Raw genomic sequence first — 24,716 nt, forward strand, 5'->3', positions numbered from 1 at the left:
CTTACCTTTGCCCCCAAAAAACATTTTTACCCATTCCCAACCCAAAATCTGAGCACAGTTGAGTGGATTCCATGAACATGGTATTTCCACTTGAGCTAGGTTAGGGTAGAGACACTACTTGTGAAGATCTAGCGTTCATATCCCCATTTATTTTCAATTTTATTTTTTTTACAGGATTATATTAATGTGCTGAAACAATTAGTGTTTTAGTTAAATACTTCTGAAGTAGTTTATATTCAGTTTAGAAGAAACTGTTTGTGTGGATCCAAAGCACCACTGTGATTGCGCCCATCCAAAAGCCCGGACGGCCTGTTAAGTTACGCCGGCCTGTGGCCATCGGTGCCATGCTCTGGCACGAACAGCCCCACCTGTTAGCCTTCTCCCAGGGACGACCCAGAAGTAGTGGTAGTGGTAGCTGGTTTTTGTCAGACATGGCAGATGGGCTAAGTAATGGAATAAATGATAAACGTAAGGTCCGGTGAAGAAACGAGGTACCATATCCATTTGTCATTGACATTTCTGGCAAAAAAAAAAAATTCCCAATCTAGTTTTATCAGAGGAGTTCCAGACCCATTTCTCTCTCTCTCTTTTTTTTTAAGATTTTATTTATTTGAGGAAGAAAGACAGCACGAGTGGGGCAGGGGCGGGGAGAAGCAAACTCCCGTCTCAGCACAGAGCCCAACTCGGGGCTCCATCCCAGGACCCCAGGATCACCACCTGAGCCAAAGTCAGATGCCCAACTGACTGAACCACCCAGGCGCCCCTCCAGACCCATTTTTAATTGCTTCTGAGTCCTCGCCAGTAGAATTCCACAGGCCCGGTACTGGTCTCAGTCATTCTTTGACCACAAAGTCTAACACTTAACTCATCACTTTTTGCCACCTGCAGCCAAATCCCTCTTGTTCTGTTTCCTGTGCACATCCGTCCTTACCCCATACAGAAACCTGCAGGTTGTCTTTGGACATTTCTTGTCTCCTCCTGTCATACGTACTTTATGTTCCAAGTACATTCTGATCTGACGTCTTTCAGCGCAGACCGTGTTAGTTTTGGACCTCGTTTCTTGTCTTAACTCTAATGGCTCTTGTCGGCTCTTTAGGGGTGTCCGTGTCCCCCCGTCTGTTCATTCTGATTCATCTTCCACATTGTCGTGCAAGTTCTCCTCCTAAAACCAAATACTCTGTTATGTACTCACCAGCTTAAAAATCTTGAGCAGCTCACCACTCACAGGGTAAAATTGCACCCCTTAGCCTCAAGCAAAGGTGTCCACTTTCGTGAGAGGCCAGCAGCCCAGGCACAGCCCTCGCTGCTTCTCACCGTGGCAGACTCCGTCTCCTTCCCTGTCATGTGGGGCGGGGGAGGAACACTTGACCTTCAGGTTATGAGACTGGGCTGAGGTACTGTTGGCGACCGGCGCTCTTACTGAGGAGCACGAAGCCGCAGTGCTGCTGGTGAGAAGGGGGCATGGTGCAGACGCTCAGGAGACCTAGAGTTGGCAGCTCCGCTCTAGCGTGTGTCCCCAAAGGAAGCAGAAACACAGATCTGCACAAAAACTTGTCTGTAGTCCTAGCTGGAGACAGGCCAGACGTTCATTGGCTGCTGAGTGGATGAACAAAATAGGGTATTTCCATAAAACGGACTGTCGACCAACGAAAAGGAGTAAGATACACACGCTAGAGCAGGTGAAGCCCGGCAACATTCCACTGAGCTAGAGAAGGCAGTTACAGAACACCCCCCTGGGGTAGGATGCCGTGTGTGAAATGTCCGGAACAGGTGAATCCATGGAGGAAGGGGTGTGGGGGTTGCGAAGTCACTGCTAACCGGTGTGGGCTTTCTTTGTGGGGCAAAGAACACTCAAGGTCACGGGATTGCGCACTTTGAAGGGTGAACTTTATGGTGCGTAAGTTAGGCTGTTTTCAAAAATAAGTAAGAGGTCACTCTTGGTACCCCTGCTTTCAGTTTCCTGAGAAGCTTCACAGGCACGAAGCCTGTGTTGTCTTTACGTCGCATCCGGCACACCGGGCCTGGTGTGGAGTAGGTGCCTACTAGGTGTTGCACTGTGAGCAAGGCTTTACAAAGCACGCTGTTGGGGCTTCAGGTCAGGCGGAAATTGGTGAAATCTGTGAAAACCTCAGATTTCATTACATCATCAACGTATATCCTCGCAGCTATTTCAGTTCTGATGCCAGAAAACCATGGACTTTGAGGACTCTAACCAAGTGGTCTCTTTTCCTCCTAGGATACACACCTGCTAAAACTGCTTAAAACCTTAGAAGGACATGCTTACGGCGTCTCCTACATCGCGTGGAGTCCGGACGACAGCTACCTTGTTGCTTGTGGCCCAGACGACTGCTCTGAGCTCTGGCTTTGGAATGTACAGGTGAGCACGTTCATCCTTGCTTGAGCCTTTCAGTACAGCGTGGCCGTCCTGCACGCACTCCTTATAGCTTGATTCTCGCCAGAACACAGCCACTCAGCCACAGTGACCAGAGTGTGTCCCTCATCAAAGAGAATTCAGCGAATGGAGCCCAGGTGTCCACGCTTAGCAACTTAACTATCAGGCTGAGCACAATAGAGTATTTAAAAGAAGGACGAAAGAGTATTTTCAGTAATGTTGTGCTTTGTACTGCAGAATTCATACTATTTACCGTGGCACTTTTACCTCCGAGAAGATTTTATGGTGGTTTCACAGTTTGATGATTGTACGTGAAACTTAACCTTTCAAGTCTGCAAACATCTGCAGGGAATGAGATCTCTCGTTCTGGTGGCGGTCATATCATCCTCTCCTTACTGTGTTTAATATGCTGATCTAGTTTAGGAAAAGTAATGTCTCAGTACTTTAATAAGGACTCTGTTACTGTTTCTAAACCAAAACTTGACCTTTATCCAGGGTCCCTTTTTTTTTTTCTTTTTACAAAAATTTGCATTAAGTTCCATTGTTTTTGTACTATTTTGGACACCTTATAGTTCCAATTTAAAATTTTTTTTTAACTTCCTTCCATAAGATGGCTGGTTAGATGCTGTTCTTTTCATTTTTCTGCCCTGAGGCGAGGGTATGGTCGGGGCTGTGGCCTGAGTATACCAGTGTGTGCTGAAGGGCTAAGACTGTGAGTTCGGGGACCTGTACATGAGTCGGTTTTTACTGAGAGAGTGGAGCTAAAATTGCACAAGTGTGCAGAGGGCAGAGCGAATACTGAGACACATCTGAGGGCGATACGCCATAATCCCCGCCCTGCTGTCACACAGTAGGGTCTTCTTACGCCCACTTACTACTTATGTTTCAGCCCCAGCTTTTCATTAGGAGAGTTGTCAAATACTAAGGAAAGTGGAGGAGTACAGTGGTGACCCTTGCCCACCACCTCGGATGCAGCGATGAACATTCTGTATATTTTATGTGGACACACACGCATGCACACATGTAGACGTGCGTACACAGACATCCACGTCCAAAACATTTGGAAGGAAATTACAGATGCGATGTTTTATACCAAGTACTTAAGTATGTATCTTCTAGAAAGTAACATTCCCTCATATAACACGTCCTCATCTTATTCAGGAACGTTAGCTATCATTCTCTAATATCTAATGTTCATGTCATAACTAAAATCCCCAGTTGCTCCCCAGATGTCTTTAGGCCATTTTCATCAAACCATTGTGTCATTGGTGTTTGTGATTGGGTGCAGGGGGGTGGGGCGTCAAAGCGCAGAAGAGAAGAGACGGCTTTCTCGCACTAGAATAGACTGGAATGAATCTGACCTAAAAGACAAATGGGTTTTTTTGGGGTTTTTTTTTTCCCCTCAAAGAGAAGACGTATGGAGTCCTAATCGTCCAGTAGTGGACTGGGAATTGATGGTGGCTGTAGTCTTCCTCTGAGTCAATTCTGAGTTTCTGGACAGTTAGAGGGTGTTGTGGCTGAACTATTTGTGCATTACCTTACAGATTTGGTTTTTAGTCAGTTTGCACATTGTTCCTTATATTGTGAGGTAGTTTCCTAATGATAGACTCCCTCATACACCCACCGTCCTCTGCGCACCAGAAGAAAAGATCTGCCTCAGCACTTAGTGTATGAACTTGTGTGAGCACAACATGCAGAGGATTCAGCCACTGCATGTGTACTTGGGATTCTGAACTTTTAACTGTTTCTGTCTAGCAACCCAAAAAAGATAAATCAGCGAGACCTATTAGCAGCATGGGGGAAGGTTTTAAAATTGCTGATTTTTTTTCCAGTATAAAGGGAGACCTCTGGCTTTCTATTTTTGTGCCCTCTTTGCTTTTAGTACTTGGCCCTGTTCCCTGATCATACACTTTTGTTTTCACTTTTTTTTTTTCCTGCTTTTGATTACCCATTTCTCACAGGAAAATTATGCCCATGTACTTTTTATTATACCAAGGGCAGCTGTTACCTCTCAGAGCCTGTTTCTAATCCATGAACAAAATGGAATCAAGACTAGATTAAATGGTATGTGTCTACCTTCTAAGTTCGATAACTTAGAAAAAAATAACAGGAGGATAGCTTAGGGTCATAACCAGTAAATAGTCTTTCTGACTTGGGAATCCTGTAAAATGGCTATGCTAAACAGTACAAAAGTCCCTCTTTTCTGTACTTTCGAAAAGTTGAGAGAAAATTAGATACCAGAAAAATAGTTTTCATTTCTCTCTTCCATCTTCCCTACTACATTTTTAGCATCTCAAATAGGAAATTTCACATAATTGAGAACTGCTGCACCCTTACCTTAGTTCAGGGGCCCTACTCTTTCTGTCCATTAATCATGTTCTTGAGGAACTGCTAACTGCAGTTTCGACGGTTTTAGAATAAAATTTGCCAAGAACTATGGACTGAGGAGAAATGGGAACTCAAGGGAGTAGTGCCTGTAGCACTGAGCTTCTCCTCCTTTTACTTGGGGAAAATATGATTTCATTTATAAACGTCATTGAAGATGAGAGTTTTATTAAGAGTTTATCTCATCAGACCTATTGTTGGGGTCATCTGTGCTGTGTTGTTCAGCTCCTGGTTCTTCTAGTTCTTCATTCCTCTTCAGAGCGCTGCAGTCTTGTTGGTTGGTTGGTTGGTTTTTTGTAAGGCCAGTTAGAACAGTTCATTTCTCTAATTAGGAATACCAAACTGACCTGATACCCAAGTTACTACTTTTTTTTCTTTATACATTCCCTTTAGAAGCCTATCTTGAAGGTGTTAGCCACAGTTTTATTTCTTTGTAGACGGGAGAGCTAAGGACAAAAATGAGCCAGTCTCATGAGGACAGTTTGACGAGTGTGGCTTGGAATCCGGATGGGAAGCGCTTTGTAACTGGAGGTCAGCGCGGCCAGTTCTACCAGTGTGTGAGTACCTCCTGCCCCCGTTCACTGCCCGCTCCTTTTGTGGAAATAAAGAATTCCTTTATGAAATATATTCTGTGAAGACCTACTTAGCTATCTTTCTAAATAAGCACCATCCAAGAGAACTTTCTGTGGTTTTTTTCTTTTTTAACCATTTTAAAATGTTTATACCAAGCCTAGACTTTGAGTTTAGTAAAACATTAAATTATTTTACTAAATATTTTATTCTCATAAACAAGTTTCTAATGTATAGGATTGAAAATATTTAGTACTTTCTTTTGAGGCTTTAGGATTTGTATCCCAGCTGTGCTGAATTTCATGAGTTGACCGTCTTAAATATGTAAGGACTAAAAGTGCTGATGAGCACTACCAGAGAACCTTCCACTCTTTATTTGAAGTATCTCAGGTTGGTGGGATGATGACAATAAGGAATAGGTGACCAATCTCGTGACAAGGTAGACTCTGCCTTGAACATCTGTCTGGTTTCCGTGTCTTGTGTCACGGCCCGGCTTGCTGCCAGTGGGCACTTCCACTTGTGGTCTTAGGATTACAATTAAACAAGATCATGAATCCCGTAAATCATTCAATGTAGCTGAAGGTCACCGGTCATAGAGACCTCTGTGTGCCCAGTACAGACCACAGGTGTCTTGTTGGTAAGCCGGCTGTGGGACTCATGGAACCTCGTGTCCTGTCCCCAAAGCATGGTTATGAGCCACAAGTTCTTTCCTTCCCCCAGTCATCTCAGCACACCTTACTGATCTACCTGTGATTTTCCCAATAGTTTAAAAAGTTATTTCTGGAGTTTCTATCCATGAGCTAATACACTACTTGGATTTTTTACTTACTTATTTTCCCTTTGTTTCAACGGAGTATGTATAGTTGACCTATAACATTATGTTAGCGTCAGGTATACAACATAACGTTTTGATATCCGTGTGCGCTGAAAATTACAACCACAGTAATTAGCCGTTTCCGTACACAGTTGTGATGAGGACTTCTAAGATTTACTCTCTCAGCAACTTTCAGATATGCAGTCCAGCTGGTCTCCATGCTGTACTTCCAGCCACAAAGCCATTTGTTCTTGACTCCCTGGCTGCAAGATGACCCATGTGTGTCTCTGCTGACCCCACTGTCCCCTATAGTGTTGACACCTTCAGGGTCCAGGACTTGGCAGCTCCCCCATCTGTGGAATGGACATGGGATGCCTCTCAGAACTTTTGAATATTCAACAAGATAATGATCCTTAGAGCTTTGATCTGTAGAACACATTACAAATTTGGTGATGGTTTTTAAAATGCCCTAACAGTTTCTGAGTTCCGTAAAGCTATAAGTAATGTTTTAGTAATCTTTTCCATATCCCAGCTTCAGAATAGTGTAGGACAGGTCCCAGTATAGCGCATTTTAAAGGAACATTTGAATTCTTTCCCAGTAGTAGGGAGACCCTCACTTAGAACTTAGGGATTCTTTCTTTGTGTGTTTTGTCATTATCTATGCCTGGCTGCTTATTGACGGGAAGACCGATTTTACAGAGATTCTCTCCCCCTCCCCCTGAGGTATTGTTGTAATGAAATTTGACCTATATTCACATTTTCATGATGAAAACCACTTATGGAACAATTAAGTCAAGCAGGAAAAAACAAACTTATTACAAAAAGATACTGCTAAGAGATTCTTTTGGTTCTTTGCTTCCCAAGCACTGTTTCATAATGGGGTTCACAGTGAATTTCTCCCCAGGATTTAGATGGGAACCTCCTTGACTCCTGGGAAGGGGTGAGAGTGCAATGCCTTTGGTGCTTGAGCGACGGCAAGACTGTTCTGGCATCAGACACACACCAGCGCATCCGGGGGTACAACTTCGAGGACCTTACAGATAGGAACATGTAACTATTTTTTTATCCGTTAAATAATTACTTTATTTAAAATGTGTGGTGGAACTCGCTATTTGAGAAGAGTTTTTATGTTTTGGTTTGGGTTTGACCTTAAAATGGATTGGTGGGGGGCACCTGGGTGGCTCAGTCGGTTAAGAGTCTGCCTTCGGCTCAGGTCATGATCCCAGAGTCCTGGGATCAAGTCCCGCATCGGGCTCCATGCTCAGGGGGAGCCTGCTTCTCCCTCTGCCTGCCTGCCTGCCTACTTGTGATCTCTCTCTCTGTGTCAAATAAATAAATAAAATCTTTAAAAAAAAAAAAAAGTGGATTGGTGGTCAGGTGGTGCTTCGTAACCATTAACTCACGTTTTTTTTCTTAATTGAAATACAGTCTCTCATACTGATTATAGACAAAATTGCAGTGTTTAAGCTAGAACATTTTATATTTTGATAATTTGTTCTTGATTCTCAGTATGTTGCTTTTAACAGATTATTTTCTGGTTACAGAGTACAAGAAGATCATCCCATTATGTCTTTTACTATTTCCAAGAATGGCCGATTAGCTTTGTTAAATGTAGCAACTCAGGTAAGTTTATTATAATTATAAAGATTTAGCTTAGTTCAAAATTTAGTATGATTTTTGGTGTATACATATAGAAATAATTATTTTCACAAATTTTTTAATTTTACTGTATGTGTTTGGTCCTTAGGTTTGTAGAGTCAACCATTAATTTATCAGAACATTGCCATTTTGGGTAAATAGGAATTGAAAATGTTCCATCAGGCAAAGGAATATTCACAAATTACTTTTTAAAATTCTTTTGAGGGAGAATAAATACGTCTATTTTCTTTCGCCTACAGGGAGTTCATTTATGGGACTTGCAAGACAGAGTTTTAGTAAGAAAGTATCAAGGTGTCACACAAGGGTTTTATACGATTCATTCATGTTTCGGAGGCCATAATGAAGACTTCATCGCTAGTGGCAGTGAGGGTGAGTTGTGTGCACGTGGTCGTTCGCATGGATGGACGGGGGGTCGGTGGGGAGCTCTGTGATGGACTCAGTGCCTGAGGGTAGCCACGTCTCCAGGCGAATGCAGGGTGTGAGATTGACAATTGTTGGAGTTTTATCTCTCCGGCACACTGTTCTTTTCTTCCCCTTTTTGTTTTTTTTTTTGGTTTTTTTTCTTTTCCCCTTTTTGGAATGCCTTTGAGTCCTCCGGATCGTCATAGATCAGCATGCCCGTTCTGGCCGTGGGGAGGTGTGCGTGGTGCGTGCGTCAAACCAAGATTTAGTTAATCTTCCGTGATGGTGTGCAGAGGTTCGTAGGATCTATGAAGTTAGGGTTAATTACAATGTTTTACCTGAACTTAGACAAACTCGACTCTGGTTAGGACCTGCAGTGTTTCTTTAATGGCCAAAGAGAATAATTTAGTTTGAGGATTCTTACGGTCTCGGAAAAGCTGAAATTGTAGAATTGTCTCTACTACTTTCTGAATACACGTACTCTCCAATCTAATAACATCAGTATTCCAGGCAGTCCTGTTCCTAAAGTGGTCAGTCGAATTTAAAATAGAAATTGTTTAAATAGAGGGGCGCCTGAGTGGCTCAGTCGGTTAAGCGACTGCCTTCAGCTCAGGTCATGATCCCAGGGTCCTGGGATGGAGCCCCGCATCGGGCTCCCTGCTCAGCGGGAAGCCCGCTTCTCCCTCTCCCACTCCCCCTGCTTGTGCACGCGCTCGCTCGCTCTCTCTCTCTCTCTCTCAAATAAATAGATAATCTTTAAAAAAAAATTGTTTAAAATAGGCAACACAGATAGGTATTAAAAGCGAGTGTGCTTTTCCAGGCACTAGAAGCATAAATAAGGGCAAATTATGGCAGAATCTCTTTCAGCACCTTTTTCTTGAGCGCCTGCTGTATACTGCTCTAAGTGCTACAGCAGCACATTAGTTAAGTCACTTTTAAAAATACTGAATCTAGTTTTACAGCATAGACCAAGGAACTGGATTCTGTTGGTGATGTTCCATTATCCAAGGTATTGACCACCCCTCTCTCGACGAAAAACTGATCTCGATAGATACGAGGATCACAGAGTAACACGGGTTTTCCCTTTGTGTGTAAGATGTATTTAAGAATTAGGACAAAGACCTTTAAGGATTCATATGAAGCATAGGAATTTATCTTTTGTTTCTTTCTCTAAAAAAAAAAAACATCTGTCAGGGTGCCTGGGTGGCTCAGTCAGTTAAGCATCTGACCATGGATTTCAGCTCAGGGTCGTCGGATCAACTCTGTGCTCAGCGGGGAGTCTGCTTGAGAGTCTTTATCGCTCTGCCCTGCATCTGCCCCTCCCCTCCACTCACGCGCTCTCTTTAAAAAAAAAAAAAAAAAAAAAAAATCAGGTAAGATTGAGAAGAGAGAAGAGTTGGTTTGTAAGTAACACTTTTGAGAAGTTCACATCTTTCCTATTATTTTCTCCCAGATTCTGCACTAGCTCCTCATTTGGCCTGGTCCAAGCACGTGAAGTCTTCTGCCTGCTTGTTAGCACTGACCCCCCCTGCCCAGTCTCTCTCCCAAGCTCTGTTCAGCCCTGCCTCTGGTGGGCTTCCCCTCTTGGTTATGCTCCCCTGTCTTTCTAAACATAATATGGACCCTAGAAGTGCTTCAGAATACATGTGACTACCATTATCCCTAGTGATGTCAGTCCTTTTATTTTAAAGCCCGAACTAACTCTGAACTAATGATGAATCATTATTAATTAATCAAACCACATTATATTCTCTTTGGGCTAAAAATGAAACATGAAGTGAAGAGATGAGCATTCTCACGAGTCAGGTGGTTTAGAATGGTTCTGAAAAATGTTTTCAGCACCAAGTGGACAGAGTGAATGCATTATGTCCCAAGATGATCACATTAATCGATTTGTCATTTATTTGCAAGGAATATATTCTAAGAACCTTCCAAATCCCAAATACATGAATGCCAGTATGAAATAAAGCAATTAGGCATTTTCAAAAAAGTTACGTCATTACTCAAACTTTTTCACTGTGTGGGCAATGTGTAGAAAACCCTGCTTTCTTTTTTACCGCCGCACAAGCCGTGGGTTCCGTGGACCGCGGCGGCCGGCAGAGCTCGGTCAGCAAGCCTGTCGCTCTGACCCTGACCCTGCGAGTCCGAGGGCCTGCTGCCTCTCCGGCAGACACCATCCTTGGGTGTGTGCTCACAAAGCATCTCCCTCTGGTGGCCGGCAGGTGGCCGGTGCATTCATACTTTTCACTGTGACTTTGTGAACTTCCTCAGTTCAAGGGGAAGCGTAGCTAATCTGTTTTGTCTCTCTCTGTTTTTTTCTTTTTTTGCTTATTTCATTTTATGCAAGAAAAAATGACTGAACAACATACACCGTCTAGGAAAGTATAATTCAGTTCTCCTGTGAGTGTGTCAGCTTTTGCTTCCCATACGCACACACAATGCTCAGAGGGAGTCCCAGCCTTTCATGTTCACGTTAGACGCTTTGAAAGCAGGACGTGTTCTTTTACCACAAATGAGCTGCTTTTCAGCACGCTGAGGTTTGCTCGGTGGGAAGCTCATCCCCCGGGAGCTCCCCCACCGGCCGCTAGTTGGCGGCTTGCCTTCAGGTGGAGCGCTTCTGTCACTCACGCAGGGTCTGCCTTCTGTTTGAGAACTGTCACCTGGACGTAGGTCCCTCTTTACAGTAACGTGCGCTGTATACTCTCTGCCAGGCTCTTTCCAAAACTCTTGAATACACAAACTGATTTTACCCTCACGCCATGTCGTGTGCAGATGAAGGATCGCCATGAGTGGGTGGTGTGTCCACAGTTAGCGGTGGCCGGTGGTGGAGGGGGGGTGTGAGGCAGGTCGTCCGAGTGCCTCAGGCCCCTTCCCCGGGAAGGGCAGACGCACAGCACCCACCTCGTGGCGGCGGTGATGAAAATGATAAGTCAGTCACTGATGTATCTAGCACCTAGGACGCAGTGAACTCTCCGCAGAGGTTTAGCAGTCGTCTGCGTTATTGCTGCTGTTGGATTTGGACGCATCGCGGTTCCATCACCCCCCATTTCCAGAGCATTTATCGTCTCTGTCCTACATTTGTTTACATTGAGAGATCTTGCCTGTGATCCATTTCTCGGGTATTAAAGAATACTGCAGACTTCATGATGACTTGAGAGCTAATCAGTCACCTTTAACGGGGGAACCATATGTTTTGTTAAAATGGCTTTTCTCATAAGGGAATTAAACTATACATGTCATATTAAGTTCTAAAAATCGAGTCCTATGTTCTGTGTGTGATGAGAAATTTCAGATCAGTTGGTTTTGTTGAAGTACAACAGCGCCCTGACCTCTTTCTGAATTCCTGTTTATCCAGATCACAAGGTTTACATCTGGCACAAGCGTAGCGAGCTGCCCATTGCGGAGCTGACAGGGCACACGCGCACAGTGAACTGTGTGAGCTGGAACCCACAGATCCCATCCATGATGGCCAGCGCCTCAGACGATGGCACTGTTAGAATATGGGGACCAGCACCTTTTATAGACCACCAGAATATTGAAGGTAACACCACCGCACACCGTCCCTGCGCTTCCTCCGGGTGACACATGGCCCGGCCTGTTGGGAACTTTTCAGTGTGGGCTAGAATTTACTTCCTCCCTGCTTTAGAGATTGTACTCTCTCCACAGAAGGAGTTTCAGTAACCTGACATACAGGGGTGTGTGTGTGTCTGTCTGTCTGTCTGTCTGTCTGTGCATGTGTGGTGTGGGTGTGGGGGGGTGTCTGGTACATGTATGTGCGCGTGTGTGGTATGGGTGTGCGTGTTTGGCACGTGTGTGCGCGTGCACGTGTGTGGTGGTGACATTGGGGAAGATGAATGGGAACGCACCACCTCATTTACAGCCGCGTTGCTGTTTAGTTTTTTCAGCTCAGCAAATCCTGAAAATCTCCATGATGCAGGAAGCATTTTATATTTTCACACCCATGAGAACTAGCTAATAGTACAAAATGTGAACAACTTCAGAACGATTTGCTCTTGAGCACACACACCCATAACACCATGTGACCCCTGGCCCCAGGGCACCGTGTGTGACCTGGAGAGAGGACGCTCCGATCTGCCCTGTGCCTTGGGCACGCACCGGGCTGTCCTGCGCAGTCCTATGGGGGGGGGGGGGGGGGCCCCCCTTTTGTGGGGGGGGGGGGCGGGGGCCCGCCCCCGCGCCCGGCGGGGTTTGGGGGGGGGAGGGGGGGGCGCGGGCGGGGGCCGGGGGGGGGGGGGGCTGCCCGCATTTCTGTGGGGGGGGAGACGGAGTCGCCGTCCCGAGCCTGCAGGGTTTTCCGTGAGGATATGGTGCGGTTGAGCAAGACACCGGTGCTGGAGGGAAGACACGATGAGAAATCTCACGTAAAGGACGTACTGCTCTTCTCTCAAACAGAGCAAGTGAAATATTTGGTTTGCTTAGAAGGAAGCAAGTTCCCCAGAAAACAGATGACGAGATTTTTGTTCACCGCATGTTCCACCTAGACGTTTTAGTGAGAAAGACCAGCCGCGGTGAGGTGAGAGTCGGCGCATGAAGAGGACGTGGGTGAAGAATTTGAGACCCGCTGCTCAGTGGTTCAGAGCCTGAAGGGCCTTTCTGTGTCTGCATCACTGCGGGACGGGCCAGCGTGCCTCTGGGAAATCCGCCGGCACCGAGACCCTTCGCCTCCATGTGTTGTCCTGTTCAGGTTTCAGCGCCCGCTCTCAGGGACGGACGTGTTACAGATCCGTAACTGTGATTACATGTGTTTCTCTCGTTTTATCAGTCATTTGGAAGTTATTTCTTCAAGGAAGCATATTCGATTTGAAATATTAGGTAGATAGTAAGAGATTTACCTGGTAAGTGGACATACTTAAGACACAGCTTTGAGCTTATGCCTGTACGACCGTGAAGTCCAAGCTGCCCCCTCTGTTGGTGTCGGGCGGGTCAGGTCGATGCGGACGCACACCGCGTGGGTGAGCCTCATCTGGCGCCCTTGGGAGATCTGGTCCAATGCAGCATCTCTGCTTTGTGTTTAGGCAAGAAGTTCATTTATACCTAAAACAGGAAAAAAGTGTCTTCTGGGTTCTTTTCCTCCACTTGAATTTTTTATTTTTTATTTTTTATTTTTTTACTAATGAAAGTTACACTGTTTGGAATAGACATTTTGAAAAATATAGATGAGGCTGAAGAAAATGACATTCAAGAATCATGACACCCTAAGATACTATAAGTCATTTAAGCAAAAATATTTGATTCCCGTTTCAGAAACCCATCTGCTGACCTTTTATTCTAACAGTAGGGTTCCCTACTGTATCGTTTTGAGGGATGCGTAAAGTAGAATAGGATCAAGCAGACACATGCTGCAACGCGGACGAATCTCCAAAACAATATGCCAAGTGCAAGACCCGGACGCAGAAGACCACTTAGTGCGACCCCATTATGTGAAATGAGTGGGCAGGTCCTTGGACACCAAAAGTAGACCGGTGGGGTGCTGAGGGCTGCGTGCTGCCGTTTGTATGACTGCTAACGGGTGACGAGATGGTTGTCCAACCCTGTGAATGTGCCTGTAATAGCCACTGAACTGTGTGCAGGAGGCTTCCTGACCCGTTCCCGAAAACAGTGGGAACGTAGCACAGAATTCCGGGCTGAGCGGACGAAGCACATGGTCCCAGGCGCCCTCCTACCTTGGACTTCACTCCTCTTTCCTTTTGTCATCTAATCGTAAAGATTTTCTGTTCCACAGAACTACTTCAAGGTTCATTTTTAAAGTATGAGATTCTAATTTGATTATACACTTGGGTTTTCCAATATTCAAAGTAATGAATTTAAACTATAATAAGCAGGCTAAGTAAGACACAATACGGACACATTTTTCTAAAGATTATGATGGAAAGACCAAGAACTTGCTATGGTGTGATTGTTTTCAGTGGTAGTACGGTTTGTAATGTCATGATGCGCTGATATTAAAACTTTCTAACTGGTGACTTTTTTCTTCCCCTCCCCTTTTCTCCCCCCCCCCCCCCCCCGAAATACATTTCATCCTGTCTTCATTCAGAGGAATGCAGTAGCATGGATAGTTGATGGCGAATGTGGAGCAGACGACTTCTGTTTAACTTAAAATTAGTCGTATTTTAATGGCTTGGGATTTGGTGCAAACAAACATGATTGATAGCTGGACAGACATGCTCGTCATGAAAAAAGAACCATTTCTGAAGCCCGATTGGGGCCAAACATTTACACCTTGCTTCATAGTAACCAGTTGAGATGAAGCACGTCGTTAGAACGTTGTTGGACACCATGTTGAATTATCCCCCCATCGGTTGTGAAGAACTGTGCTACATTCAGGCTTACCCATTGAACTCAGTATATATATTTTTTTCCCTCCTGCCTTTTGTCTGGTGGGATACCATTCTTGTTGCTCTTCTGTGTAATGAAGTTTAAATGCTTGTTTGGAAAACTTTATTTAACAGTTTAGAAGGCTTGATAGAAGGAGTGCATTAGTCTGAAGAGTATACATTGGATAGGAAAGAATTTCCTTCTTTTGTTTCTCCAAAATCTTTCCGCCTTATTTAGCTTGAGATCTTTGCAGCTTGGTTCATGGATTCTAGCCTTGCCCGTTGCGCAGTATATACTGATCCAGATGATAAACCAGTGAACTATGTCAAAAGCACTCTCAATATTACATTTGACAAAAAGTTTTGTACTTTTCACATAGCTTGTTGCCCCGTAAAAGGGTTAACAGCACAATTTTTTAAAAATAAATTAAGAAGTATTTATAGGATTAAAGTGACTTCATTTGTATACATTTGGAATCTAAACCAGCTTCAAAAAGTTCCCTCTGTGATTTAGATAACGCAGTATAACTGACGCTCTTCTGCAGCCCCACGTGAGACTTGCCCAGGGGATCCAGAGTCATACCGTGAAGGTTTCCCCCCTTTGTTTTATTCCTGAAGGAACATCAGTACCTGATGTTGAAGAAATTCAAGATTAAAAAGAGAATTTTAAATCTCTGCCGACAGGAGAGATCAGTAGTCCACATAGGTTCGCAACAAAGCACATTCCAAGTTGTTCTCGGCTTGGGAAGGTGTTCTGGTGCGATCCAGCGGGCGCGTGGCGATGAGGCGTAACCACTGGGGAAGTTCCTAGTCTGCTTGAGCTTGTCCGAAGAATTCAGCAGGTTCCAGACAGACCGAAACTGGGTTTAAAACCTCACAGTCCTTGATCTTAATGGCCCTTGATATTCTGACCTGTAGAGATACATAAATTTACAGAAAGCTCCTTCTCAGTTTTCCGGATATTGCCATACTGAACCTCATTCTATACTGGTGCTGTGGGTAGTCCTTGCCTCCCCTCCCCCTTCGGTGTAAGGGAAAGTCTCTTTCGTGGAAAAGCACTTTTAACCCTGAGAATTTCACATTTAGAATAAGCCAAAAGCCTGGTGTTCACATTGTGCTTTTAAACCCCGTAACAGCTGAATGCAGCCGACTTCCTCTCCTTCGAGACTCCCTCCCTCCCCTTCTCAGTAGAGGCTCCCGGGGGACGCGGCTGTTACGCTGGGAGGAGGAGTGGGAGTACCCCCGAGATAAGATTCTGGTGAAGAAAAGGGCTTGTACTAAGTCCCCTTTGGGGCCCAGCCAAGCCTGCCATCTGTCACCGGCCTGAGTTGGCGCACTCAGGACCCAGAGCGGGGAAAGGCTTGGGTGTCAGGAACTGTCCCATGGGTGCGGGGCAGGGCGGCTGCAGGGAGAAGCGGGAAAGTCAGGGAGGGGAGAAGAAAGACAAACACAATTGGCCTTAAACTAGCACGGATTCTCCCAAAAGCTCATAGTAAGAGAAAGTGACAGACCGTGGTCAGCAGATTATTTTATCAAATTGGTATGTAAAAGATTTCTTTAAGCTCCATTTTGCAGAGACCACCACTTAGAGAATCAAGAATTCCTGTTTTGATACTTCTGAGTTACAATAACTATATGTTACAGTTTATCTGGTACTTCATTTTTCTTAAATTACTTTTTACTTTGAGCTTGAATAAAAGTCTTCATTGGTAACTGTATATAATTAAGTGGCAACTTGTCTTTACCTCAGTGCAGTTAAACCCATTCGTGTTTTCAGTGATTCGCTAAACCCGAAGCCGTTAATGTGCCCCAGTCTCTACAGAAAGGTCCGCACGATCGGTGGGCAGAGAGGGGCGGCGGCGGGACTGAGCTGAAGCAGTGGCCCAGGGCCACCGCTGACGCCCCCTGGGAGCCCTGCCTGGCCCGCAGTCTGTCCCGGGCTTCACCCAGCCAGCCCCAGATGGGGAGTTGTTCTGTGAAAAACACTGTTTATAAAAGGGGGGGGGGCATAGAGGTGAGGCGCATTTTACAAAGAGCATAACTCCACTAAGTTAGCGGAGTGACAAGGATGCCCGCAGAGCAGCTAGGGGAGTGCGCTATGGGCCCCCGGGCCACGCGGGGACCGTGCTAGGCGAGGTCACTGTGAAGACACCTAGGACGGGCTGAACGGGACGTAGCTAGAACCTGACAGCCTCTGACGGTTATGTCGTCTGTAGACTCGAGTGAGGACACGGGCGAGCCAGCACAGGATACTAACAAATGTATAAACTGAAAAGTACCAATACTTTTTGCACATAGATCAAAATAGAGAATTTGGGCTCTAAAAATCAGGTTAGTAGGCTCGTTTCCATGTGCTTAAAAATGTTTTTGTTGTTCATTAAGGGCTGGAGTGAGTACGAAATTAAATGTCTTTTTCCTCCAAATAATCGGTTACGGCTAGTACAGCATCGGACTTGAGGATCAGGACTGGGGGGGGGGAATGAAGAGCCAGTGGAGGGGGGGGGCACAGCTTTCTTTCTGGGCCTCGTGTCATTAGTGTTCGTCCCGGCTCCATTTCTGCTGCTCTTCTAGGCCAGGCGAACATGTTGTGTTAAACCAGGTAAGTAGTCTAAACAGGAGATTTGCAGGTGTCCCGACACATGGGCCCATTTTAGCGGGTGGGAGAACAGACGGGTTACCTAGCTTTAAGTACAAATGAGCTGATTAAAGGAACCTGCTAGTTGAGAGGGAAACAAAAATTCCCAGTTTGGGTCCATATTTTCATCTACACTCACCCCCGGAGAAATAGGGCGGTTTGTGTTCTCCAGAACGGTGTTCTGTGACATTAATAGAAAACCCTTCTTTCCCACCCCTCCCCGTCTTGAAATTTTCTTTTTTAGGCTGTTGTTTCCTGCACTCGAACTGACCCTATCACCTCTGCTCAGTGGTAAATAGACCGCACATCTCTTGAAAGGGAGCTATCTGAGTCCGTTTCTATGACAGCAGAAGAATGGCTGCTTTTGAATGGGGAGGAAAGAAGACCTTTTTCTTAATATCCTTTGTGTCCCATCTCCAAAATGTATAAACATCCCGATTTCATTTTACGTTAGTCTGTCATTTAGATTTCAGCAGCTCTCTTTTGGCCTTATTCTCCAGAATACTACTTGCATTTTCAAAACCATATCTGATTTCCTAGAAACGGCTACCTTTAAAAGAAGTGGTGACTTTGCATTTATTTACACTTAGACACTTTCTAAAAACAGGGTGAACTTAATTGAAGTTTTCAGTGTTGTTAAGCTATTGTTACAGTAGGTGCCCTATAGTTGCAGAAACAAAACCTGTAAAAACCCATCCCTGTCACTTAATCCAGATAGGCTGGATTTACTGAAACTAACAGTATGAAAACGTGTGTGTGCGTGCGCGTGCGTGTGTGTGCGTGCGCATGCGTGTCGTGCGTCTGTGTGGGAGAGAGTACTTAATCCATAAAAAGTCCTAGAAACCGCTTTCTGGGTTCTTGTCGATTTTACTAGTCTCGTGCACGTGTGAAGTGCTCTCTCTGAGTTTAGGGTCTGGTTAATACTGGTATATTTTTATAAGATTGAGATGTGTCCCCATCTTTAACTCAAGCATTTTCATTATCAGGGTCACTGTGCTAAAACCGAATCATAACATTTTTAGGCACAGATGGAAAAAAATGTCATTGGCTCCTTGAAAACGTGTGTGTGTGTGTGTGGCGAGGGGATAGATCCACAGGAGCATGTTTGTACTTACAAACCAAGCTGGAGAGATCGCGAACAGGACTTACGTGCTGATCTCAAGACACCTAAATTGTCGAGATTTCCATGGCATTGTGATGGAACTGGCAGACACGTAGAGCTTTTGGTCTGTAATAACTATTTGCTATGGACGGATTCAGTGTTTCAGAGGATTGTGTTCTCAAATTTGGGGGGTTCTGGGTTTTTGGTTCTTGGTTTTTTTTTTAACTGCCTCAGATTATATTTAGTAGTTTAAATTTCTTTGCTTTATTATTTCATTAAAGCATAAAAACTTCAGGTCTCTGATATTTATTTTCACTCGTTCTACTAATTATTTACAAAACACCCTGTTAACTTTTATTTTATAAATGTGTAGTTATATTAAACGTCTTTAAAATTTTGTTCAATTGAAACTCCATTAACTTTGATTTGCTTTACTGGGTTTTTTTTTTTTTTAATACACCTTTTCCATGTCCGTATGTCGCACTTACCCAATCGTTTGTATCCCCTTCAACCCAATAAACAGAATGAGTAAGACGTTGTGCCGCGTCTCCTCGTGTCCATTCATCTGGGCGCTCGGTGGCACCGCTTCCAACCTCAAACAGCTGACTGGCTGAGTCTGACTCCCACATACTTACCTGGAGTTTTCAAGTTGGTGTTAAAGGAAGCATCGCAACGTGGTTGGGATGTCTTTTTTTTAAAGGGCAGGTGTGCCAGGGGCGCCCGACTGGCTGAGTCGGTGGAACATGTGACTCGACCTCGGGGTCGTGGGTTCGAGCCCCACGTTGGGTGTAGCGATGACTAAAAAATTTCAAAAAATAAAAATTAAGGGCAGTTTTGCAGTCATGGATTAGTTTAGGAAAATTTAGGGAACACTTGCATTTTATTTATACTTTGAAGATTTATTTATTCAGAGAGAGAATCAGTCTCAAGCAGACTCCCCGCTGATGTGGGGCTTGATCTCACGACCCTGAGATCACAACTTGAGCCAAAATCGAGGCGAATGCCCGATAGACTGAGCCATTCAGGTGCCCCAGGAACTTGCGTTTTAAAGGAATCACATGCATGCCCCATCTTGTTCAAAAATATTACTGTATCTGACATGCATTAGGAATTGCATATGTTGATTAGTAGAGAAAATACACTTTCAGTTTGAAATTAAAATTTATTTCCTCATGAATAATTATGTACTTTAAGATTTTATTTATTTCAGAGAGCGCAGGAACCGGGGCGGGGGAGGGACAGAGGGAGAAGGAGAAGCAGGCTGCCCGCTGAGCAGGGAGCCCGATGCGGGGCTCGATCCCAGGACCCCGGGATCACGACCTGAGCAGAAGGCAGATGCTTAACCCACTGAGCCACCCAGGTGCCCCATTATATAGTTATTTACAGATCTCCTTGGTGAGGGCCACCTGGGTGGCTCAGCTAGTTAAGCATCCAACTCCTGATCTCAGGGTTGTGAGTTCAAGCTCCGCATTGGTCTCTGAGCTGGGCATGGAGCCTGCTTAATTAAAAAACAAAAAGATCTTGAAGAAAGCATTGAGTGTGTACAAACCCACAGCACATTTGTGTTTGTGAGAAAAGGGAAAGAAAATCCGTTGTCCCAGTTGCCCCCTTTAGGAGGCTTCCTTCTAGGAGCAGAGTCCTGCACAGAAGGATGCTCCCCTGTGAAGTCTGCTGGGCGGGCAGTTGGCGGGAGTCTGCAGTGTCCTGAGGAACAGATGGGGGAAGTTTTTCCACTCGTTTTCTTTAAATACGGCTCTACTCTGCAGACTTGGAAACACAAGACTATTCATCTACATTAAGCTGTCCTGCCAGACCCCAGGACCAGGGATACAGAACTTCCCAGCACCAGGGATACAGAACAAATCCCAGAGTAGGAAGCTGTATTTGGGGGAGGGGGGGGCAGAGGGAGAGGGAGAGAGAATCTCAAGCAGACGCCACACCCAGCACAGAGCCCGGGCCAGGGTTGGGGGGAGGCTTGATCATGACCTGAGCTGAAATCAAGAGTCAGATGCTTAGGGCGCCTGGGTGGCTCAGATGGTTAAGCGACTGCCTTCGGCTCAGGTCATGATCTCGGGGTCCTGGGATCGAGTCCCGCATCGGGCTCCCTGCTCTGCGGGGAGCCTGCTTCTCCCTCTGCCTTTCTCTCTCTCTCTGTCTCTCATGAATTAAAAAAAAAGAGAGATGTTTAACCACTGAAACACCCAAGTGCCCCAAGAGCTGTATTTTATTTTATTTTTATTTTTTTTAAAGATTTTATTTATTTATTTGAGAGAGAGAATGAGACAGAGAGAGAGAGCATGAGAGGGAGGAGGATCAGAGGGAGAAGCAGACTCCCCGCTGAGCAGGGAGCCCGATACGGGACTCGATCCTGGGACTCCGGGATCATGACCTGAGCCGAAGGCAGTCGCTTAACCAACTGAGCCACCCAGGCGCCCGAGCTGTATTTTATTTTAAAGATTTTATTTATTTGAGAGAGGATGAGAGAGAGAGCATGGGAGGGGGAGGGTCAGAGGGAGAAGCCGGCTTCCCGCCGAGCAGGGAGCCCAATGCAGGACTCAATCCCAGGAACCCGAGATCATGACCTGAGCTGAAGGCAGATGCTTGACCGACTGAGCCACCCAGGCGTCCCATTTTGTGAATTTAGAGAGTAGTGGTTAACATCGTGGTTTTGGAGTCCTCAGGCCTCACTCGATCCTCTGACTTGACACGAAGCTCCGGACAAGTTCCTCCACCTGCCAAAGCTAGGTGCCTGCGTCTACAGCAGCAGCTAACCGTACAGTACCGGACACTCGGCTCTGTGGCCTCAGAGGACATGCAGTAAATCGGCAAACGAGTTTTGAAGACTGGCTGAAAAGTCAGTAGAAACGATGCAGTCAGCAAAATCCAGAATATTGGGGCTTCTAGGCAATAAATGACCTGACGGCTAGGTCCCATGACCCGGTTTCTGCAACAAACTGCAAGGAAAGCAGAGGGAGCCCAGCAGATGCAGGGACATTAGCCAGATGAAACGGACACGTCCTGTCTGGATCCCAGGGCGAACAAGCCAACTGTTGAGCCGGGGGGCGGGGGACAGATGTCTGAGCACCACCTGCGTGCTTGGTCCTAAGGAACGAGTAGTTTATGTACAGTTTGCTATTGGTACTATGGTCGTGTGTTTTAAGAACCCTTATCTTACGGAGATGCATACAAAAGTGCGACAGTATTGCAGGTTTAACGATGTCGATGTCGGGTAGATTAGGGGAAAACCAAGAATGTAGCTGGTAAGATACAAAATGACCAAGCCACGTGCCTGAGTCCTGTTACTGTGTCCGTGGGGCCACATGAGGACCGTGCCCCACGGGCCTCCACCCGATGGAGAGGACGTGTCCGTTCTCATCGAGCCCCACGGGTTGTGCCTGCCATCTGTGAGTTAGGCCACAGTTTACATAAGCAGTAAGATGAGCCCTCAGAGGAGATTCGTTCATCTGACTTGATTCCACATCACATCCTCATTGAGAGACTATCGATTTCCGTGAACTGAGCTGTGAAAACATACAAAGGAAGGACTCAAGCTCCTTCCCGCTCCAGTGCCAGCCCCTCGCCCCAAAACCATGTGGTCCCCAGAGCAGCAGAAGGGGACGAGGTCGGGTCGGCACGTTTGTGCATCACGCAGACTCCTATGCCCTCTCAAGGTCGCGCACGCAGGGGCCCCGGCGGGAATGGGGCCTTGTTTGCTAAGCGGACTTTCTGACCAGGTGCTAATGTTCGGTGGGACCTGGTGCGGATGACAGGACTGCTCGGTCACGGGTCCCCAAGGAAGCCAGCTGCGCCCGCCCAGCCTCCAGAGCAGCAACTGAACACAAAAGCAGCTCTGACCGAGGACTTGAAAGAGCAGCCCGACACGGGACTGAGTCCCCAGTGAACGACCCCTGGGACAGCGAGTCTAACGTCTGACGTGATGACGGCGGCTCGTGACACTAACGCTTCAGCTGGGGGTGACCCTCGTGTGGGAATTCAACTACTTCGGGACCGAAGATGTTTATTTAACTAAAGCAAACCGTGTTGACTACGGGCTCCTAGAAGTCTCACAGGAAGCTCAGCTGAGAAGCACAAGGCCTCGCTGACGAACTCTCCGGAAGCTCTGGGGGCCAGCGTCTCTATGGTCCTCACGGCGCTGCAGCCTCACTCCTCCAGCTCGCTGGCCGCTGCTGCACACCAGGCACAAATCCGCCCGCCACCTGACGCTTGTTGCCACCATGACTCTGGTTTCGGTAGCAAGGGCAGCAGGTGCAGTGGTCTCCGATCCTGGCCCCACAGGTCTCAGCCCGTTCAGTGGGACCTGCCTTATGTCACTCCATCATGTCTTCCTTCCTTCCCAGACGTACTTGTTGCTGGGAGAGCCGTGGAACCACACAGTCGGACCCCCTTGTTCATCCAGCAGCCGCTCAGGGCCTGTGCGCAAGGAATGGTGTCAGGTGGCGGCAGCAGGAGGAGACCCCCTGCCCACAAACGGCCAATCGTGCAGAGGACGCACTAAGTGCCCGATGAAGTCCGGTCCATGGGAAGCATCCTCGGCTCTCAGCTGCAGAGCACGATGGCGTGAGAGGAAGCGGGCTCGGACTCCCACTGCCTTGTCGTTGGCGAGGGAGGAGAGCCTCCTGAGGGGCTCCCAGGCTCGGGGGAGCGAGCCGCATCCCGGCTCTGGCTTCCTCCGTGCTCAGCGAGGATGGGGACGAGGAGCCAGGACGCGACGCAGGCAGAGGTTGCAGGCAGGAGCACCCCGTGGGCACTGGGTCCTGCCCGCGCAGAGATTCCGAGGCCACCTCCAGCCTCCCTTCCCGCTAGGCGGTGGGGAGATGGAAGGATCTGGAAGGTCAGGGAAAGCACAGCACACGAATCCCTAGCACTTAACCCCAGCTCTCGAAGTCCATGCTTCTCCCCTCTTTTCATCATTCGTAGAGGCGCCCCGAGAAAACACAAACACTAGTCACCCCGTCTCCTGGATTTGATGCAGACGAGCAATTCAAGTTCGGAAGCTTTGTTCCTTCTCAACCAGTTAGTGTTTCAGAAAGGCTGATGGCCCAGGCTTGCAAACGACGCGGCTTTGCGCTCACTTACTAGAAGACTCGCGGGGGGAGAGCAAACCCTCCACCGCCTTCAGCGGCTGCAAGTGACCTCTCAGCTCTCAGGATTGAAGCCTCCCCCCACTCCCGCATGGCTTCGTGGCTTTAAAAGCTTGAGCAGGACGTTGCGGGCACTGGAAAGCGGGGAGAAGGCCGGGGGAGAGATCGGTTTGCTTTCGGGTTTGTTTGGGGGTTTTTTTTGGTTTTTTTTTTTAAGATTTTATTTATTTATTTGAGAGAGAGAGAATGAGAGACAGAGAGCACGAGAGGGAAGAGGGCAGAGGGAGAAGCAGACCCCCCTCCGAGCAGGGAGCCCGATGAGGGACTCGATCCCGGGACTCCAGGATCATGACCTGAGCCGAAGGCAGTAGCTCAACCAACTGAGCCACCCAGGCACCCTCGGGTTTGGTTTTTTAAAAGGCGGGAAGGCGCCTCCAAAGGAGAAGGTAGGGAAGGGAAGGTGCCCCCCAGTCACTTCCACATTACAGCTGCTTGGCTCCCGGCGTCAGCTATACCAATAACCCGGAGGAGGGACTCACGAGGACCCGGAGGCCGACGGCCTCAGTTTCCCTCACCTGCCAGTCCCTGTTCTGCCGCGTGCGGCCGGGCGCTCCAAACGGGCCCTTCTGTCCAGGGAGTCGGGCTTAGCAGCCTCGGGGCTTCTGCCCAGGCTGGACTGAAAGGACACGCGGCGTCTGATCTCTTGGTGACCCCACACCTTGCGTAGCTGCCCACTTCTGCCCTGACGTGGGTCACTCCCCTGCACTCCGCTGTCACACAGCCGTGTCTGGCCTAGAGGCCAGCGCCTCAGATGACGTCAGGGCGCGAAGTAGGACTGAGAATGAACGGCCGGGTCACATCACCAGGCAAACAGAACCCAAGAGGTCAACACTTGCACCAACCACAAGAGCAGACCCCACTCCAGGGCACCGAGTTTGGCTGGGGAGAGCCACGTCCATGAGACGGCCTGTCCCGCATCTCCCGAGTGGACGTCGGCGCGGCGGGACAGAGCTGAGCGGTGACGGGCTCCACAGTCACTCGATGACCAGCTAGTCCTGCTCTAATCTGATGCGCATCTTCTGCCAAATCACCTCTCCAAACCCATGAGGCAATGTAGCTGAGAGACCAGATGCCACGGGATCCTCAGAATACAAGAGCGGGACCCACAGGAGCCAGCGGGTCCTATGGGTTTGCGGGTAATTTTGGAGGCAGTGGCTTTAAATGAAAATTCTTGATAAAATTTTGCTTTTTTATTGTCCTTTCTAGAAGCAGGAATTACATTGTACCTGGGCAAATGGCTTATAGGGTTTCACAGATTCT

The 24,716-nt window shown here is 47.0% G+C and overlaps 1 protein-coding gene across 3 annotated transcripts in view; it reads left to right on the forward strand.

Moving 5' to 3' along the window:
• Positions 1-15,003, forward strand: part of WDR26 (WD repeat domain 26) — a 36,518-nt gene extending 21,515 nt beyond the window's left edge. For all 3 annotated transcript variants that reach the window (XM_021679499.1, XM_021679495.1, XM_021679497.2), the window contains exons 8-14: positions 2,237-2,377; positions 5,215-5,334; positions 7,066-7,211; positions 7,706-7,784; positions 8,060-8,189; positions 11,578-11,763; positions 14,278-15,003. In XM_021679499.1, the coding sequence (XP_021535174.1) occupies positions 2,237-2,377; positions 5,215-5,334; positions 7,066-7,211; positions 7,706-7,784; positions 8,060-8,189; positions 11,578-11,763; positions 14,278-14,303 (828 nt within the window). In that variant the 3' untranslated portion in view covers positions 14,304-15,003. The remainder of the gene's footprint in view (positions 1-2,236; positions 2,378-5,214; positions 5,335-7,065; positions 7,212-7,705; positions 7,785-8,059; positions 8,190-11,577; positions 11,764-14,277) is intronic.
• The last annotated feature ends 9,713 nt before the right edge of the window (positions 15,004-24,716 follow it).

This window comes from Neomonachus schauinslandi, chromosome 6 (assembly GCF_002201575.2).
Source record: "Neomonachus schauinslandi chromosome 6, ASM220157v2, whole genome shotgun sequence".
Taxonomy (NCBI): domain Eukaryota; kingdom Metazoa; phylum Chordata; class Mammalia; order Carnivora; family Phocidae; genus Neomonachus; species Neomonachus schauinslandi.